General features: G+C 48.7%; 1 protein-coding gene across 1 annotated transcript in view; it reads right to left on the reverse strand.

Moving 5' to 3' along the window:
• Nucleotides 1-19,937, reverse strand: part of LOC140193117 (igLON family member 5-like) — a 165,885-nt gene that overhangs the window by 56,580 nt on the left and 89,368 nt on the right. Inside the window, exon 2 of the mRNA XM_072250533.1 lies at nt 7,242-7,474. Within this exon, the coding sequence (XP_072106634.1) occupies nt 7,242-7,474 (233 nt within the window). The remainder of the gene's footprint in view (nt 1-7,241; nt 7,475-19,937) is intronic.

A 19,937-nucleotide genomic window follows, 5' to 3' on the forward strand; every position in this document is an offset into this window, starting at 1 on the left:
CAGGAGGTTCTCCCCGGGCGGACTGCCTGGCTATGTTTAGGGGGTATGTTCGAGCCTGGGTGAACATTGAAAAGGAATACGCACAGTCCACGGCGACCGTCGAGATGTTCCGGGACCGTTGGGCTCCGCAGGGTGTAAATGCCATCATTGATGAGGATGGCAATATATTGGTTTAACATGTATTGTCTGTTTGTAGTGTAGTAAATGTGTTATTCACTGGGTTTGTAAATATTATATAGCACCGACATTAGTAATAAAGAATTTTGTTTAAATAAAAAAAAAGGGTCAGACACCACACTGTCCCATCACACACTCCAGGGTCAGACACAGAGTGAAGCTCCCTCCCCACCGTCCCATCACACACTCCCCAGGTCAGGCACAGAGTGAAGCTCCCTCCATACTGCCCCACCACACACTCTTGGGGTCAGACACAAAGTGAATCTCCCTCCACACTGTCCCATCACACACTCCTGGAGTCAGACACAGCATGGAGCTGTTTTAATTCAGCTGGGAGAAATCCAGGAAAACTACTACATAAAGTTTCGGGAGATACTTTGGAGGTGGCTCTAAAAGTCTCTTGGACGACTGAGTGAGTGACGGCGCTGGTGTGGAAGCTCGGTGTGCAGTTTTACTGCCGGTTTGGACTGGGCTCGTTGGCGGCTGCTAACTGTGTAGCTCCCGGCTGCGGCCGCTGGCAACTCGCCAGGAAGCCGGTTCGCTCCGAAACCGGAGACGAACGCTGTCATTCCCCCACTAACATCGGGGCAACGTTCCTCCTCCTTTATCTTCCTGATTCTCGTTCAGTGTAGGAGCTGGAGCATCTGAAAGGACATCTCGACTTCTCACAGCCTGGGTTTCTGCAGGACCGACAGAGCCTTTCCTGGCGCTGGAATTTCTGGCACTGAGCCAGCAAGGTACTGTTGACTGTAAACTTTCCCGGCCAGTTATTCGACTGGCTCCAGGACTTCTAACCGGTACCGCTGTAAGATTCTCGGACTGGAAATAGCGCCAGCATGCTGGACCGGTCTCCAGGGATTCGCGGGCCTTCGGGGAGTTATGCAAAGGCGGCTGCCTCCCCAGCCTCGGACAATGCCCTGTTTCGGTCGGTGAAGGTGGAACGTGGGGTGTAATGTATTTTACGCCCTGGAATGACACTAGAAAAGTGTGCGGAGGCCATGGAGGACCTGGTGGGGAAAGGTGGTATCTTGGCCACCGAGAAAGAGTTCGGGAAGACAGTGTTCTACCTGGCCAATGAAGAGTTAGTGCACCGGGCTCCAAGCAGGGGGTCACGGTAGAAAACGTCTTTTTACCGATGGAGCTGGTGACAGCCCCCAAACAACGTATCGTCCTCGGTCATGTTAAGCCGTTCATTCCCAATGAGAACCTGCTTCCCCCACTGGCCCGTTTAGGGCAAGTAAGGTCGGAGATCATTGCCATCCGACACAAATTTAAGAGACGCACCCTCCGCACCGTAATCTCTTTCCGGCGTCAGGTATTGATGCAGCTGGAAAGGGAGGACGACGTTGAGGGCCGGTTTACTGTCCGGCACGAGGGGGTAGATTATCAGGTGTATTGGAGCTCCGAGCGCCCGCGGTGCCATGCGTGCAGGGAGGTGGGGCATTTTCGGGGGGACTGTCCTGCCGCCCGGAACCCTAGGGAGCCCACTTCGGGCACCAGTGTCCCAGCTACCTCTGCCCCCGATCCTACTCCTGTGCGTGCACCTGTGCCTGCACCTGCCCCGGCCCCTCACCCTGCCTCTACCCCTGTCCCTACTCCTACGGTTGGGTCGGCCCCTGCTCCTGCCCCGGCCCCTCACCCTGCCCCTACCCCTGTCCCTACTCCTACGGTTGGGTCGGCCCCTGCTCCTGTCCCTGTGGCTCAGGTGGAGGACGGGGTGGAGCCTGTGCGGGGCAAGAAGGCAAAGAGGAAATCCAAACACCCTAAGAATACAGCCTCTGAGACTGCAGAGCTCACGCCCATTTGCCCTGAAGTGGAGCGTGAGGCACGGGGAAGTGCGCAGGTAGACGGGGCGATGGAAGCGGAGAGTACTGCCCCATCGGTGAATCCTGCACCTGTGTGCTCCTCCGGCGTGAAGAGGAGAAGGGAACGTTCCCGCAGGAGGGCAGGGGATGTAGATGCGGGGGAGTCCCAGGAAGGGGTGGGAATCCGGGTGGATGTTAGTTCGAAACCTGAGTCCCCAGATGTAGCCACCAGTCCTGGGGTAGCTGGTGTGGTTGTGCAGAAAGCTTGTGATAGCCCTGTCTGCACAAATGAGACAGCCCTGGAGGCCTCCACCCAGGACTTACAAGTCAGCGCCTCCCTGGATGCAAGTGTATTGAATAGTGTAAGAGGAGACGAGACAAAGCTCTCTCATCCTCAGCACCAGGCTGCCTGTGAATCCCTTGGACCAAAGGTGCATTGTTCCCCTTCATACCTGTCCCCTGGGGAGGACGATATTCTATGCACGTCGACCCCAGCAATAAATGGCTTGCAGGGAGTCCCTGGGGATTGTCCCTCCACTGTCGTAACTGTGGATGAGACTGATGCGATGGTGGAGCGGGCAGGTATGAGTGAGGTACCCGCTGCGCGGTATGGGTCACAAGCACGACCATCTGTTGGAACATGCGGGGAGGACGATGGGGAATCTATCTGCAGTGAAGGGTTGGAGGGGGACTCCTTCGATAGTGAGACAATGGACATCCTCACCCCTCCTGAGAAATCCCCATTGATACCTGTAGAGGAAATTAAGCATTTCATTCTCACCTCTGAGGGTGCCAAGCACCGGCCTCAACTAGCCTCGCTTCGCTGGCCCAGCATGCCGAGGCCGGTGAAATCCCTGCGAGTCATCCTCAGACGGAAGGGGAAGGGGAAGAGGAATGTGGTGTCGGGGAACGAGAGACGGCAACTAAAATCTTTCCTGGATGACCTGGTAAGGGACATCAGAGGGAGAAGCAGCCTCGCTCCTACGGGGGATGGTGGGTCACAGGGTGTCGCTGGTACCGCTCGAGCCCGGAAAGCAAAAAGTATTCTTGCTTTTTTTCGGACAGTGTGGTGGAGGGCGCCTCCGCTCTCACTGGGACGGGCACAGCTGCTGAGGCCTAGTGTGCTCCCGCCATGAAGCTTACCATAGCTAGTCTCAATGTAAACGGCAGCAGGGGTCCTCTTCGCAGGCATAACAATTTCTCAGCCCTCAGGGATGGGCGGTATGCGGTGAGTTTCCTGCAGGAAACCCATACCATCCCTGGGGACGAGTCTGCTTGGCTCCTGGAGTGGCAGGGCAGGGTCTACATGAGCCACCTCAGCTCCAACTCTAGCGGGGTGGGGATCCTGTTGGCCCCAACCTTCCAGCCAGAAATCGAAAGAGTCCAAGACGTTGTGCCCAGCCGTCTGCTCCACCTGGCTGTGCGCCTGGATGGTGTACCTGTGCATTTTATCAATGTGTATGCTCCGAGGCGCGGTGTGATGCAGACGCGCCTATTCTGTCAGCTGTCCACCCTGCTGAGCTCCATCGACCCTGGGGACTGCATCATCCTCAGGGGAGACTTCAACTGTACCCTCGAGGCGGAGGACCGCTCAGGCCTCCAACGCGACCCAGCATCGGCAAAAAAGTTAAAGGAGCTAGTCGGCTCCTTTGACTTGGTGGACAGCTGGACGAATCTTCTCCCCGACTCTAGCGCCTTCTCGAGAAGGTTGAGAGAGGGGGGTTCCAGGATAGACCGCATTTACATCTCTCGGGCCTACGTCTCCCGCGTGTCGACGTCCTCCATGCGGCCAGTGTCGTGCTCGGATCATCACCTTGTGTGGATGGAATTTATTCCACTACACCCTCGGGTGGGATCCGGGTATTGGCATTTTAACAACCGGCTGCTGGAGGACAGCCGATTCCGGGATTCGTTCCGAGCGTTCTGGGTCACCTGGAAGGAGAGATGGAGAGAGTTCTGCTCCTTACGGCTGTGGTGGGATGTGGGCAAAGCCTACATCCGGTTTTTATGTCAGGAGTACACTAGGGGCTCGACAAAGAGGCGGAGCTCTGAGATTGAGTGGCTTGAGAGAGCGTTGCTTGACCTGGAGTCCCGTCTTGGTCCGACCGCTGGAGACCAACAGCTGTGGCAGGAATACCAGGAGAAGAAGGACGCACTAAGGAACCTGCAGCTCCAGCAGTCCCGAGGTGCGTACGTGAGATCACGGATCCAAATGCTGCAGGATTTGGACCGTGGCTCACCCTTCTACTACTCGTTGGAAAGGAGGCGTGCAATGAGATGTGGAAAGATTTGCCTCAGGTCAGCCCAGAGGACGCAGTGCGTCTGGATGCCCCCCTGACTCGGGAGGAGCTGTCCACTGCCCTTCGGTAGCTCCGGAGGGGTAAATCCCCTGGCTTGGATGGATTGCATGTTGCGTTTTATCAGGCTTTTTGGGATGTCCTGGGGGATGATTACTGTCTTGTCCTAGGGGAGAGCCTAGCCACCGGAGAAATGCCCCTCTCATGGCGGAGAGCTGTTGTGGTCCTACTGCCCAAGAAGGGAGACCTCCACCTGCTAAAGAACTGGCGGCCGGTCTCCCTCTTGTGCGCGGACTACAAGATCTTCGCCCGGGCAATGGCCAACCGTCTGGGTTCGGTAATTGGACAGGTGGTCCATCCTGACCAATCTTACACAGTCCAGGGCTGCTCCATCCAGGACAATGTCCACCTAGTACGGGACCTGATCCACCTACTCCAGGAGACTGGGACCGTGGCAGCGTTTCTTTCTCTTGACCGGGAGGAGGCGTTTGACCGGGTGGACCACAGTTTCCTGGTGGGCACCCTGCAGGCTTTTGGGCTCGGACCACAGTTTGTAGCCTGAGTTCGGCTCCTGTACTCTGCCGCAGAGTGCCTAGTTAAGATTAACGGATCACTGACAGCACCTATTCCCTTCCGAAGAGGAGTGCGTCAAGGGTGCCCCATGTCCGGTCAATTGTATGCAATCTGTGTCGAGCCATTCCTTAGCCTTCTTCGGCGCGAACCGGATATGGAGGTTGTCCTCTCGGCCTACGCCGATAACGTACTCCTCATGATGACAGACCCCTGTGACCTGCGGAGGATGCGCGAGTGCCAAGATGTTTTCTCGGCGGCATCCTCCGCCAGGATCAACTGGGCGAAATGTTCCGGACTCTTAGTAGGCCAGTGGCAGGTGGACTCCCTGCCGGAGGAGATGAGAGCTTTTGAGTGGAGCACCAGACGTCTTCTCTATCTGGGAGTCTACCTGAGTCCTTCTGGGGAGACCTGGCTGGCGAACTGGCAGGACCTGGAGACAAAGGTCATGGCCCGGCTGGGGCGCTGGTCAGGCTTTCTCAGGGTGCTTTCCTATCGAGGCAGGGTGGTGGTCATAAACCAGCTGGTGGCCTCCATGTTGTGGTACCGGATGGTCACCTTGGCCCCCCTGTCCCTTTTGTTACGAGAATGCAGAGGAAGAAACCTTCCAATATCCAGGCAGTTCTTCTTTCTTCTTTTTTTTTCAGGTAGGGGTATATATCGGGGAGAAGAGTTAAGGGGAGCGGGGAGGGTAGATATTATCATTCTATTTAATCACTTCGAAAACTCAATAAAAATTATATTAAAAAAAAAGAGAATGCAGAGGAAGCTGGTGGACTTCTTCTGGGGAAACAGGAAGCACTGGGTCTCTGCAGCGGTTCTGAGTCTCCCAGAAGGAGAGGGCGGACAGTCGCTGGTGTGTGTACGCACACGACTGGCGGCTCTCCGCCTCAGGACGCTGCAGAGATTCCTGTACGCCGAGCACCCTCCCAGGTGGCACGTGTTGGCGACTTTCTTCCTCCGGAGGGGCTGCTGTCTTGCCGAAGATATGCAGCTACCACCGGCGGGCGTCAGCCGTGCTGCTTTGCAAAGGCTGCCCGGCTGCTATCAGGACCGACTGAGAGTCTGGAACATGGTTGCCTCAGGCCGGGAATCCCCTCCTCTGGCAGAGAGCGGGGTCCTGGCCGACCCTTGCCCTGTCTCAACGGATGTCAGTGCGGCTCAGGTGTGTGGAACGACTCGGGCTGAGCTGCTCGTCGGGCCCAGGCCCCGCAGCCTTACCCGAGAGACGAATCCACACAACTTGAGCCGTCTTTCATCGACAGCCACAATCCCATTCAGGGATGCAGGCAGGAGGTACCTTTATGGGCTGCTGCTCCACACCCTCCACTTCCTAGCCCTTGTCCACCGTCCCGACACGCCATGGCGGTCGGTCTTTCCACCTGGAGGTGTTTCCCCAATGGGAGTCCCTTTATGAGGGAGTTCTTCCCATGCACCTTGGGGATCTCGGCTGGAGGGTGCTGCACAGAGTGGTACCCTGCAATAAGTTATTAGTTTGTACACGGATCTCCCAGCCACATGCCATTTCTGCGGGCTGGAGGAGACCGTGTACCACGTGTACATGGAGTGTGTGAGGCTGCAGCCCCTTTCTGCGTATTTGCGTCGGCTGCTTCTCGCCTTCTGGTTGCATTTGAGTCCAATCCTATTTATATACGGTCATCCAGTAAGGAGGGGGGCACAGGGGGATGAGGATGTCCTTGTCAACTTGCTCCTGGGGCTGGGGAAATCTGCCATCCGTGGCTCCTGGAAGAGGGTGGCAGGAGGATCTCCCCGGGCGGACTGTCTGGCTATGTTTAGGGGGTATGTTCGCGCTCGGGTGAATATTGAAAAGGAATACGCACAGTCCACGGCGACCGTAGAGGTGTTCCGGGACCGTTGGTCTCCGTGGGGTGTAAATGCCATCATTGATGGAGATGGTAATATTTTGGTTTAACGTGTATTGTCTGTTGTAGTGAAGTAATTGTGTTAGTCACTGTTTTGGTACATATCGTATAGCACCAACATTTGTAATAAAGAATTCTGTTTACAAAAAAGGGTCAGGCACAGAGTGAATCTCCCTCCACACCATCCCATCACACACTCCCAGGGTCAGACACTGAGTGAAGCTCCCTCCACACCATCCCATCACACACTCCCAGGGTCAGACACTGAGTGAAGCTCCCTCCACACTGTCCCATCACACACTCCCAGGGTCAGACACAGAGTGAAGCTCCATCTGCACAGTCCCATCACACAGTCCTGTGGTCAAGTACAGGGTACAGCTCCCCTTACACTATCAGGGGTATGGGTTTTTGTCGTTTTGTGGAAGGAATAAAGCAGCCTCAATGGGCCAAAGAGCCTAATTCTGCTTTGTGTCTTATGGTTTTATGTCTGACCTCCACACGCTCCTCACCTTGGACGATCAGGTAGACCTGCAGGGTGTGAGGCTGCTCCTGTGTCTGGAAGGAGCAGGTGTACAAGCCTTCATCATAGATGGAGACGGGTGAGATTTCGATTTGGTAGTGTCTGGTGCTGTGGCCAGCCAGGCGCACGCGTCCGTCCATCGACCACTGATCCTGTCCGGCATACAGGATACTGGAACCGTTCAGCCAGGCCACACGCGTCACACTGTCGTTAATGTCACAGCTGGGAGCGGCGGTGGAGGGAAGGAGGAGGCAGAGGGTGAAAGGAGGGACGGGGAACAGGTGAGGAAGAAGAGTTGGGAAGGAACGTGAGGAGAGGGGGAGGGGAAGAGGGGAAGGGATGAGAGGGAGAGGTGTGGGAAAGCGAGGGAGGGAGGAGAGAGAAGGGAGGGAGGAGAGAACATAGAACAGTACGGTGCAAGAACAGGCTGTTTGGCCCACAATGTTGTACCGAACCAGCTAAAAAATCAAATCAAAAACACCCAAACACTAATCCCTCCTACCTACACCATATCCATATCCCTCCATCTTCCTCACATCCATGTGCCTATCCAAACGTCTCTTAAAAGCCTCTAATGTATTTGCCTCTACCACCGTACCAGGCAGCGCATTCCAAGCATCCACAACTCTCCAAGTAAAGAACTTTGCCCTCTCACACTCCCCTTGGACCTACCCCTTCTCTCCTTCAATGCATGCCCTCTGGTGTTAGATATTTCAACCCTGGGAAACACATACTCTATCTTTGCATCTCATAATCATCAAACGTCTCCTCAGCCTGTGCCGCTCCAGAGAAAACAACCCAAGTTTATCCAGCCTCTTGTGACGGCACATTCCCTCTAAACCAGGCAGCATCCTGGTAAACCTCTTCTACACGCTCTCCAAAGCCTGAACCTCCTTCCTATAGTGGAGCAACCAGAACTGTCTGCAATACGCCATATGTGGCCCAACCAGAGTTTGATAAAGTTATAACATAACCTCCTGACTTTTGAACTCAGTGCCTCAACTAATAAAAACAAGCAATCCATAAGCCCTCTTAATCACCACATTGACCTATGCAACCACTGTCAAGGAGCTATGAGCCAAGATCTCTCTGCTCAGCAACACTGTTAAGGATCTTGCCCTTAATAGTATACTGTCTCCTTGCATATATTCTACCAAGACGTAACACCTCACATTTATCTGAGTTAAACTCCATCTGTCACTTTCCTGCCCATTATCTGCAACTGATCATGCTGTATTCTTTGCCAGTCTTTCACAACTCCACCAATCTTGGTATCATCTGCAAATTTACTAACCCACCCATCTACATTTTCAAACGCAAACAACAAATCCCTTACTCACTCTTCCTTCAGTTAGTCCTGACAAAGGGTCTCAGCCTGAAACGTCGACTGCACCTCTTCCTAGAGATGCTGCCTGGCCCGCTGCGTTCACCAGCAACTTTGATGTGTGTTGCTTCTACATTTTCATCCCATGACAGATAGCAGAGGTCCCAGCACAGATCCCTGCAGAACTCTACTAATTACAGACCTCCAGCTCGAATAAGTCCCTTCAACCACTACCCTCTGCCTTCTACACGCAAGCCAATTCTAAATCCAAATGGCCAATTCGCCACGGACCCATGTATCTTAATCTTCTGGATTGGCGTCCCAGGAGGGACTTTGTCAAATTCCTTACTAAAATCCATGTAGACAACATCTACCGCCCTATTCTCATCAATCTCTCTGGTCACCTTGTCAAAAAACTCAGTCAAGTTGGCAAGACACAGCCTGGCCAGCACAAAGACATGCTGGCTCATCAGGCCACGGGTTTCCAAATGCTCATGTATCTTATCCCTAGGAGTTTCCTCCAGCAATTTCCCTACAACTGACACGAAACTCACCAGTTCCCAGGATATTCTCTTGTTCCCTTCTTAGATAGAGGTAAACATTAGCCACTCACCAGTCCGCCGGGACCTCAGCTGTGACTATAGAGGATACAACGGCCCTAACAATCTTGTCTCTTACCTCCTTCAATAACCCGAGGTAAATCCCATCACACCTGGGGACATACACACCTTAATATTCATTAAGAGGCTTCTCCTTGACCTCTAAATGCCCTAACATATTTATATACTCAGCACTGATCTCCTTGCCCTCCACATACTTTCCTTGGTAAATACTGAAGCAAAGTATTCATTAAGTACTTCACTCACATTCTCTGCATCCAATCAAATGTTCTTCCCTTTATTTTCGAGTGGTCCTACCCTCTCCCTAGTTATCCATTTGCTCTTTATGTATGTATGGAATGCCTTGGGATTCACCTTAATCCTACTGGCCAATGTCTTTTCATGGCCTCTCCTGGTTTTCCTAATTCCCTTCTTTAGTTCTTTTCTGTCTTCTTTATACTCCTCATGTGCTTTGTTTGATCCTGACTTCTGAAGCTTTACATGTTCCTTCTTTTTCTTCTTGACTAGATTGATCACCTCTCTGGACATTCAAGGTTCTCTTATCTTTCCATGCCTGTCCTCTCCTCTAACTGGAATGTAACTTTCCTATATTCTATGCAATTGATCTTTAAACATCCTCCACACATCTGATGTGGACTTGCTAGAAAAAAAAGTCTTTCCAACTAACTTTTCTTAGTTCCTACCTAATGCCCTCGTAATTTGTCCTACTCCAATTTAAATCTCTCTCGCAAGGTGGCTCTGTTGGTAAGAGATGGAATTACATCTTTAGAAAGAAGTGACAGAGGGTCAGAGAATATTGAATCTTTGAGGGTGGAGTTAAGAATTGGAAGGGTGAAAAAATTATTATGGGAATCATATATTGGCCTTCAAATAGTAGCCGGCTGGTGGCGTAATGGCATCAGCGCCAGACTTCGGAGCGAAGGCTCCTGAGTTCGAATCCAGCCGGCTCCCTTGCACATTTTCCATCCGTGCTGGGTTGAGCATCGAGCTAGCAACTCAACCTGGTAAAAATAAGAAAGCCTGCTAAAAAAGCACCGCCGTGACGGTGTCCCGATGACTCCACTCGGAGTTAAGGGCTTTCTTCTTCTTCTTCAATAGTAGCCAAGATTGAGATTGGAAAGGGAGCTGGAAGAGGCATGGAATAACGGTTTTCTATTTACAACGGGAAATAGAAAAGGCTTGTCAGAAGGGCAGTGTTATGATAATTGTGGGGGATTTTAGCATGCGAGTGGATTGGGAAAATCAGGTCGGCACTGGATCTCAAGAGAGAGAATTTGTAGAATGTCTGTGAGATGGCCTTTTAGAACAGCTTGTTGTTGAGCCCACTAGGGGATCGGCTGTACTGGATTGGGTATTGTGTAATGAACCGGAGGTGATTAGAGAGATTGAGGTGAAGGAACCCTTAGGAGGCAGTGACCATAACATGACTGAGTACTCCGTGAAATTTGAAAAAGAGAAGCCGAAATCTGATGTGTTGGTATTTCAGTGGAGTAAAGGAAACTGCAGTGGCATGAGAGAGGAACTGGCCAAAGTTGACTGGAAAGAGACACTGGCCGGAAAGACGGCAGAGCAGCAGTGGCTGGAGTTTATGTGAGAAGTGAGGGAGGTGCAAGACAGGTATATTCCAAAAAAGAAGAAATTTTCAAATGGAAAAAGGATGCAACCATGGCTGAGAAGAGAAGTCAAAGCCAAAGTTAAAGCAAAGGAGAGGGCATACAAGGAAGCAAAAATTAGTGGGAAGACAGAGAATTGGGAAGTTTTTAAAAGCTTACAAAAGGAAACTAAGAAGGTCATTAAGGGGGAAAAGATGAACTATGAAAGGAAGCTAGCAAATAATATCAAAGAAGGTACTAAAAGCTTTTCAAGTACTGTGAATAAAGAGTAAAAGACAGGTGAGAGTAGATATAGGACCGATAGAAAACGATGCTGGAAAAATTGTAATGGGAGATAAGGAGATGGCAGAGGAACTGAACGAGTATTTTGCATCAGTCTTCACTGAGAAAGACATCAGCAGTATACCGGACATTCAAGGGTGGCAGGGAAGAGAAGTGTGCACAGTCACAATTACGACAGAGAAAGTACTCAGGAAGCTGAATAGTCTAAAGATAGATAAATCTCCCGGACCAGATGGAATGCACTCGCGTGTTCTGAAGGAAGTAGCTGTGGAGATTGTGGAGGCATTAGCAATGACCTTTCAAAAGTCGATAGATTCTGGCATGGTTCCGGAGGACTGGAAGATTGCAAATGTCACTCCGCTATTTAAGAAGGAGGCAAGGAAGCAAAAAGGAAATTATAGACCTGTTAGCTTGACATTGGTGGTTGGGAAGTTGTTGGAGTCGATTGTCAAGGATGAGGTTACAGAGTACCTGGAGGCATATGACAAGACAGGCAGAACTCAGCATGGATTCCTTAAAGGAAAATCCTGCTTAACAAACCTATTACAATCTTTTGAGGAGATTACCAATAGGCTAGACAAGGGAGATGCAGTGGATGTTGTATATTTGGATTTTCAGAAGGCCTTTGACAAGGTGCCACACATGAGGCTGCTTAACAAGATAAGAGCCCATGGAATTACAGGAAAGTTACATACGTGGATAGAGCATTGGCTGATTGGCAAGAAACAGAGAGTGGGAATAAAGGGATCCTATTCTGGTTGGCTGCCGGTTACCAGTGGTGTTCCACAGAGGTTCGTGTTGGGGCCGCTTCTTTTTACATTGTACATCAACGATTTGGATTACGGAATAGATGGCTTTGTGGCTAAGTTTGCTGATGATACGGAGATAGGTGGAGGGGCCTGTAGTGCTGAGGAAACAGAGTCTGCAGAGAGACTTGAATAGATTGGAAGAATGGGCAGAGAAGTGGCAAATGAAGTACAATGTTGGAAAGTGTATGGTTATGCACTTTGGCAGAAGAAATAAACGGGCAGACTATTATTTAAATGGGGAAAGAATTCAAAGTTCTGAGATGCAACGGGATTTGGGAGTCCTCATACAGGATACCCTTAAGGTTAACCTCCAGGTTTAGTCGGTGGTGAAGAAGGCAAATGCAATGTTGGCATTCATTTCTAGAGGAATAGAGTATAGGAGCGGGGATGTGATGTTGAGGCTCTATAAGGTGCTGGTGAGACCTCACTTGGAGTACTGTGGGCAGTTTTGGTTTCCTTATTTAAGAAAGGATGTGCTGACGTTGGAGAGGGTATGGAGAAGATTCACTAGAATGATTCCGGGAATGAGAGGATTAACATATGAGGAACGTTTGTCCGCTCTTGGACTGTATTCCTTGGAGTTCAGAAGAATGAGGGGAGACCTCATAGAAACATTTCGAATGTTGAAAGGCATGGACAGAGTGGATGTGGCAAAGTTGTTTCCCATGATGGGGGAGTCTAGTACGAGAGGGCATGACTTAAGGATTGAAGGGCGCCCATTCAGAACAGAAATGCGAAGAAATTTTTTTTAGCCAGACGGTGGTGAATCTATGGAATTTGTTGCCACGGGCAGCAGTGGAGGCCAAGTCATTGGGTGTATTTAAGGCAGAGATTGATAGGTATCTGAGTAGCCAGGGCATCAAGAGTTATGGTGAGAAGGCGGGGGAGTGGGACTAAATGGGCAAATGGATCAGTTCATGATAAAATGGCGGAGCAGACTCGATGGGCCGAATGGCCGACTTCTGCTCTTTTGTCTTATGGCCTTATGGTCTAATGACACAATTGTAATGAGGGATTTCATTATGCAAGGGGATTGGGAAAATCAGATTGGTGACAGTTTGCAAGAGAGGGCATTTGTTGAATGCCTATGAGATGGCTTTTTAGAGCAGCTTGTGCTTGAGCTGACTTGGGGAAAGGCTACTTTTGGTGTTGTGTAACCCAGATCTTATCAGGGAGCTTAACATAAAGAAACCCTTACGAAGCAGTGATCATAATATGACTGAATTCATACTGCAATTTGAGAGAGAGAAGCAGCACTCACGTATATCAATATCACAATGGAATAAAGGGAATTACAGAGGCATGAGAGAGAAGCTTGTCCGGGTGGATTGGAGGAGGACACTGGAGGGGTGACGGCAGAGCAGAGATGGCTGAAGTTTCCAAGAATAGTTCACAAGTTGCAGGATAGATATGTACCACAGAGGAAGAAGTGGGACAGAGAAAGAAGGTCTCAAATGGCAGGGGTAGGCAACAGTGGCTGACAAAGGAAGTTAAGGACTGCATAAAAGTCAGGGAAAGGGCATATAAGGTGGGAAGTTGGATGATTGGGAAGCTTTTAAAATCCAACAAAAGGCAACTAAAAAGCTATAAGAAGGGAAAAGATTAAATATGAGGGCAATCTAGCCAATAAAATAAAAGCAGGACACTAAAATTTTTCTCAGTTGTATAAAATGTAAAAGGGAAGTGAGAGTTGATATTGGACTACTGGAAAATGATGCTGGTGAGATAGTAATGGGGGACAAAGAAACGGCAGATGAATTTAATGAGTACTTTGTTGCATCAGTCTTCACTGTGGAAGACACTAGCAGTGTGCCAGAGGTCCGTCAGTGTCAGGGAGCAGGAGTGAGTGCCATTGCTATTACAAAGGAAAAAGTGCCAGGCAAACTCAAAGGTCTTAAGGTGGATAAGTCACCTGGGCCAGGTGGACCACACCCCAGAGTCCTGAGAGAGGTCAGCGAAGAGATAACTGATGCACTGGTCACGATCTTTCAAGAATCACTTGATCCTGCCATGATCCCAGAGGAATGGAAGATTGCACATGTTACTCCACACTTTAAGAAGGGAAGAAGGCAAAAGAGAGGAAATTATAGGCCAGTTAGCCTAACCTCAGTGGCTGGGAAAGTGTTGGAGTCTATTATTAAGGATGAGGTTTCGGGGTACTTGGAGACTAATGATAAAGTAAGCCAATGTTAGCATAGTTTCTGTAAAGGGAAATCGTGCCTGACAAATCTGTTAGTTCTTCGAGGAATTAACAAGCTGAGTGGACAGAGGAGAGGCAGTGGATGTCATTTACTTGGATTTACAGAAGGCATTTGATAAGGTACCACACATGAAGCTGCTTAACAAGATTAAATCCTATGGTGTTACAGGAACAACACTGGCCATCATAGCAGAATGGCTGACAGGCAGGAGGCAGGGAGTAGGAATAAAAGGGGCCTTTTCTGGTTGGTTGCCAGTGACTAGTGGTGTTCCTCAGGGGTCAGTATTGGGGCTGCTGATTTTCACATTTTTTCTCAATGACTTAGATAATGGAATTAATGGCTTTGTGGCAAAGTTTATGGATGATATGAAGTTAGCTGGAGGGATAGGTAGTGCTGAGGAAGCAATGCGATTGCAGCAGGAGTTAGACAAATTGGAAGAATGGGCAAAAAAGTGACAGATGGAATACAGTGTTGGGGAATGTAGGATAATGCATTTTCATAAAAGGAACAATAGTGCGGGCTATTATCTAAATGGGAAGAAGGTTCAAACATCAGAGATGCAGAGAGACTTAGCAGTTCTTGTGCAAGACTCCCAGAAGGCTAATTTACAGGTTGAGTCTGTGGTAAAGAAGGCAAATGCAATCTTGATATTTATTTCAAGGGGATTAGAATATAAAAGCAAGGAGATAATGCTGAGCCTTTAGAAAACACTAGTCAGGCTGCACTTGGAGTACTGTCAACAATTTTGGGTCCCATATCTCTGAAAGGATCTGTTATGGTCTTATAGCTATCCTGGAAGTGGAGGAGTTGTGATCACTGTTCCCTAACTGTTCATCCACTGAAATGTCAGTCACTTGGCCAGGCTCATTATCCAACACAGCTCCAGCACTCTTACTGGACCGTCCACATACTTCAGAAACCGCCCTGGAGACACTTAACAAATTCTGCCCCATCTAAACCCCTTACACTAAGAAGGTCCCAGCTTATATTCGGGAGGTTAGATAAGACCATGAGACATAGGAGCAGAATTAGGCCATTCAGCCCATCAAGTCTGCTCCGCCATTTCATCATGGCTGATCTCAGATCCCACTCAACCCCATACACCTGCTTTCTCGCCATACCCTTTGATGCCTTGACTGATCAGGAAATAGACCCACGGATTGACCTCCAACCCAATCTGTGGCAGAGCATTCCACAGATTTACTACCCTCTGGCTAAAAAAAATTCCCCCTTACCTTCATTCTAATCGGTTGCCCGTTAATTTTGAGGCTGCACCCTCTAATTCTGGATACCCCCACCACAGGAAATCCTCTCCACATCCACCCCGTCAAGTCCTTTTGACATTTGGTAGGTTTCAATGAGATCCCCCCGCATTCTTCTAAATTCAGTGAGTACAAGCCCAAAGCTGCCAAACGCTCCTCATACGTTAAACCCTTCATTCCCAGAATCATCCCTGTGAACCTCCTCTGAACATCCTTTCAGAGATATGAGGCCCAAAATTGTTGACAATACCCCAAGTGCAGTCTGACTAGTGTTTTATAAAGGCTCAGCATTATCTCCTTGCTTTTATATTCTATTTTCCTTGAAATAAATGTCAACATTGCATTTGCCTTCTTTACCACAGACTGAACCTGTAAAATAACCTTCTGGGAATCTTACACGAGGACTCCCAAGACCCTCTGTACCTCTGATGTTTGAACCTTCTTCCCCTTTAGAGAATTGTCAGCACTTTTATTCCTTCTATGAAAATGTATTATCATACATTTCCCAACACTGTATTCCATCGGCCACTTTTTGCCCATTCTTCCAAATTGTCTAAGTCCTGCTGCAATTGCATTGCTTCCTCATTATTGACAAATAATGTGAAAAGCAGCAGTCCCAACATTGACCCCTGAGGAACACCACTAGTCACTGGTAGCCAATGAGAAAAGCCCCCCTTTATTCCCACTCACTGCCTCCTGCCTGTCAGTCATTCTGCTATCCGTACCAGTGTCTTTCCTGCAACACCATAGAATTTTATCTTGTTAAACAGCCTTATGTGAGGCACCTTATCAAATGCCTTCTGTAAATCCAAGTAAATGATATCCACTACCTCTCCTTTGTCCACCCTGCTTGTTACTTCCTTGAAGAACTCTAACAAATTTGCCAGGCAATATTTCCATGTACAGGAACCATGATTTTGACTTATTTTTATCATTAGTCTCCAAGTACCTTGAAACCTCATTGAAAATAGAACACAGAAATCTACAACACATTACAGGCCTTTCAATGCAACAGTGGTGTGCCGACCATGTAACCTGCTCTAGAAACTGCCTAGAATTACTCTACCGTATAGACCCCTATTTTTCTCAGCTCTGTGTACCTATCGAGGAGTCTCTTAAAAGACCCTATCGTATCTGCCCCTACTATCATTGCTAGCAGTGCATTCCACGCACCCACCACTCTCTGTGAAAAACTTACCTCTGACATCTCCTCTGTACCTACTTCCAAGCACCTGAAAACTCTGCCCCCTCGTGCTAACCATTTCAGCCCTGGGGGAAAGCCTCTGACTATCCACACAATCAATGCCTCTCATTATCAAGTCACCTCTCATCCTCTGTCGCTCCAAGGAGAAAAGGCCGAGTTCACTCAACCTATTCTTGTAAGGCATGCTCCCCAATCCAGGCAACATCCTTGTAAATCTCCTCTGCACCCTTTCTATAGTTTCCACGTCCTTCCTATAGTGAGGCGACCAGAACTGAGCACAGTACTCCAAGTGGGGTCTGACTAGGGTCCTATATAGCTGCAACATTACCTCATTGCTCTTGAACTCAGTCCCACGGTGGATGAAGGCCAATGTACCGTTTGCCTTCTTAACAACATTGCCAATCTGTGCAGCAGCTTTGAGTGTCCTATGGACTCGGACCACAAGGTCTCACTGATCCTCCACATTGCCAAGAGTCTTACCATTAATATTATATTCTGTCTTCAAATAGCAACTAACCAAAATGAACTACTTCACTCTTATCTGAGTTGAACTTCATCTGCCACTTCCAGCCCAGTTCTGCATCCTATCGATGTCCCACTGTAACCTCTGACAATCCTGCAGTCCATCCATAACACCCCAACTTTTGTGTCATCAGCAAACTTACTAACCCACCTTTCTACTTCCTCATCCAGGTAATTTATAAAAAGTGGAGGTATTGATTTGGTATTGAGAAATGAACCTGGGCAGGTGTCAGATCTATCAATGGGAGAGCATTTTGGGGGTAGTGATCACAACTCTATCTCCTTTACCATAGTGCTGGAGAGGGATAGGAGCAGACAGTTTGGGAAAGTATTTAATTGGGGTAGGGGGAAATATGATGCTATTAGGCAGGAACTTGAGAACATATATCGGAAGCAGATGTTTTCAGGGAAATGCACGACAGAAATGTGGCAAGTGTTCAGGGAACATTTGCATGGCATTCTGCACAGGTATGTTCCATTGAGGCAGGGAAAGGACGGTAGCTTGAAAGAGCCATGCTGTACAAAGGATGGAGAAAATCTAATTGAGAAGAAAAGAGAATCTTATGAAAGGTTCAAGAAACTAGGTACTGTTGGAGCTCTAGAAAATTACAAGGGTGCCAGGAAGGAGCTCAAGAATGAAATTTGGAGAGCCAGAAGGGCCATGATCATCCCTAATAATAGACTCCAACACTTTCCCAACCACTGAGGTTAGGCTAATTGGCCTATAATTTCCTTTCTTTTGCCTTCCTCCCTTCTTGAAGAGGGGTGACATTTACAATCTTCCAGTCCTCTGGGACCATGCCAAAAATCAATTGATTCTTGAAAGATCATGACCAAGGCATCTGTTATCTCTTCAACAACCTCTCTCAGGACTCTGGGATGTAGTCTATCTGGTCCAGGTGACTTACCACCTTCAGACCTGTCAGTTTGCCTCGCACTTCTTCCTTTGTAATAGCAATGGCACTTCTGTTCCCTTGCACTCGCAGACTTCTAGCACACTGCTAGCGTCTTCCAACCATTACGCTCATCTTCATTTCTTTGTCCCCCATGACTGCCTCACCAGCATCATTTTCCAGTGGTCCAATATCAACTCTCACCTCCCTTTTACTCGTCATATAACTGACAAAAGTTTGAATATCCTGCTTTATGTTATTGGTTAGTCTGTCCTCATTTTTCATCTTTTCCCTTCTTATAGATTTTTTTGTTGCCTTTTGTTGGATTTTAAAAGATTCCCAGTTATCCATCTTCCCACTCACTTTTGCAACCTAATATGCCCTTTCCTTGGTTTTTATGCAGTCCTTAACTTCCCCTGTCAGCCGCGGTTCTTCTGTGGGACATATCTATCCTGCACCTTGTGAACTATTCCCAGAAACTTCAGCCGTCTCTGCTCTGCCGTCATCTCTGCCAGTATCCTCCTCCGATCCACCTGGGAAGCTCCTCTCTCATGCCTCTGTAATTCCGTTTATTCCATTGTGATACTGATATATGTGACTTATGGTTGTCCCTCTCAAACTACAGTATGAATTCAATCCAATTACGATCACTGCCTCCTTCACATTAAGCTCCCTGATAAGATCTGGGTATTACACAACACCCAATCTAAGATAGCCTTTCCCCAAGTATACTCAAGCACAAGCTGCTCTAAAAAGCCACCTCATTCGCATTGAACAAATTCCCTCTCTTGTGATCCGGCAGCAAACTGATTTTCCCAATCCCCTTGCATTTTGAAGTCCCATGGTGGAGGAGTCTCGGACAAGAGGGCACAGCCTCAGGATAGAGAGACATCCATTTAGAACAGAGATGCGGAGAAATTTCTTTAGCCAGAGGGTGGTGAACTTGTGGAATTTATTACAGAAAGCTGTGGAGGCCAGGTCATTGGGTGTATTTAAGGCAGAGCTTGATAGATTCTTGATTGGACATGGCATCAAAGGTTACAGGGAGAAGGGTGGGTGTGCGGCTGAACAGGGGAAAATACGATCAGCCGTGATTGAATGACAGAGCAGACTCGATGGGCCAAATGGCCTAATCCTGCTCTTATGTCTTGTGGTTCCCCCCGTCGCAAGTGTGACATTACCCTTGTTACACGCCTTTTCCAGCTCCCTTTGCAATCTCAACCCTACATCTTGGCTACCATTTGGAGGCCTATGTATGTTTCCCATAATTTTTTTTCACCCTTGCAGTTTCTTAACTCCACCCACAAAGATACAACATTCTCTGACCCTATGTCACCTCTTTCTAAAGATGTAATTTCATCTCTTACCAACTGAGCCACACCACCGCCTATGCCTTCCTGCCCGTCCTTTCAGCACAAAGTATATCCTTCAATGTTGAGCTCCCAACTATGGCTTTCTTTCAGCCACGACTCAGTGATGTCACACCGACCAATCTCTAATCGCGTCATGAGGTCATTCACCTTATTCGAATGCTTTGTGCATTTAAATACAACACCTGCATGAAATCCCCCATTACAACAACCCTATTATCTGTACACACATCCTTCATATCTGTTCCTCAATGTCCCAGTGGCTGTTAGGGTGTCTGGGCTACAATCCCATCAGAGGGATTGTACCCTTCCTATTCCCGAGTTCCACCCAATAGACTCGGAGTCTGACCCCTCCAGCTCTGATATTGTCCCCAATTAATAGTTCAACTCCCCATCCCACCCATTTACCTCCTCCTCTATCTTCTCTAACACTTTGAATACTTTCCCTGACATCCACCTTCTGGTCCGATCCTTCCCTAGGTGCTCTGGTTACTAGACCCTGAAAAACAAGTTTAAATTCTCCTGAATAGCTTTTGTAAACCTCCAGCCAATAAGGGGTGAAGAAATTTGGTATGTATTGGAGAC

Source organism: Mobula birostris, unplaced genomic scaffold (assembly GCF_030028105.1).
Source record: "Mobula birostris isolate sMobBir1 unplaced genomic scaffold, sMobBir1.hap1 scaffold_391, whole genome shotgun sequence".
Taxonomy (NCBI): domain Eukaryota; kingdom Metazoa; phylum Chordata; class Chondrichthyes; order Myliobatiformes; family Myliobatidae; genus Mobula; species Mobula birostris.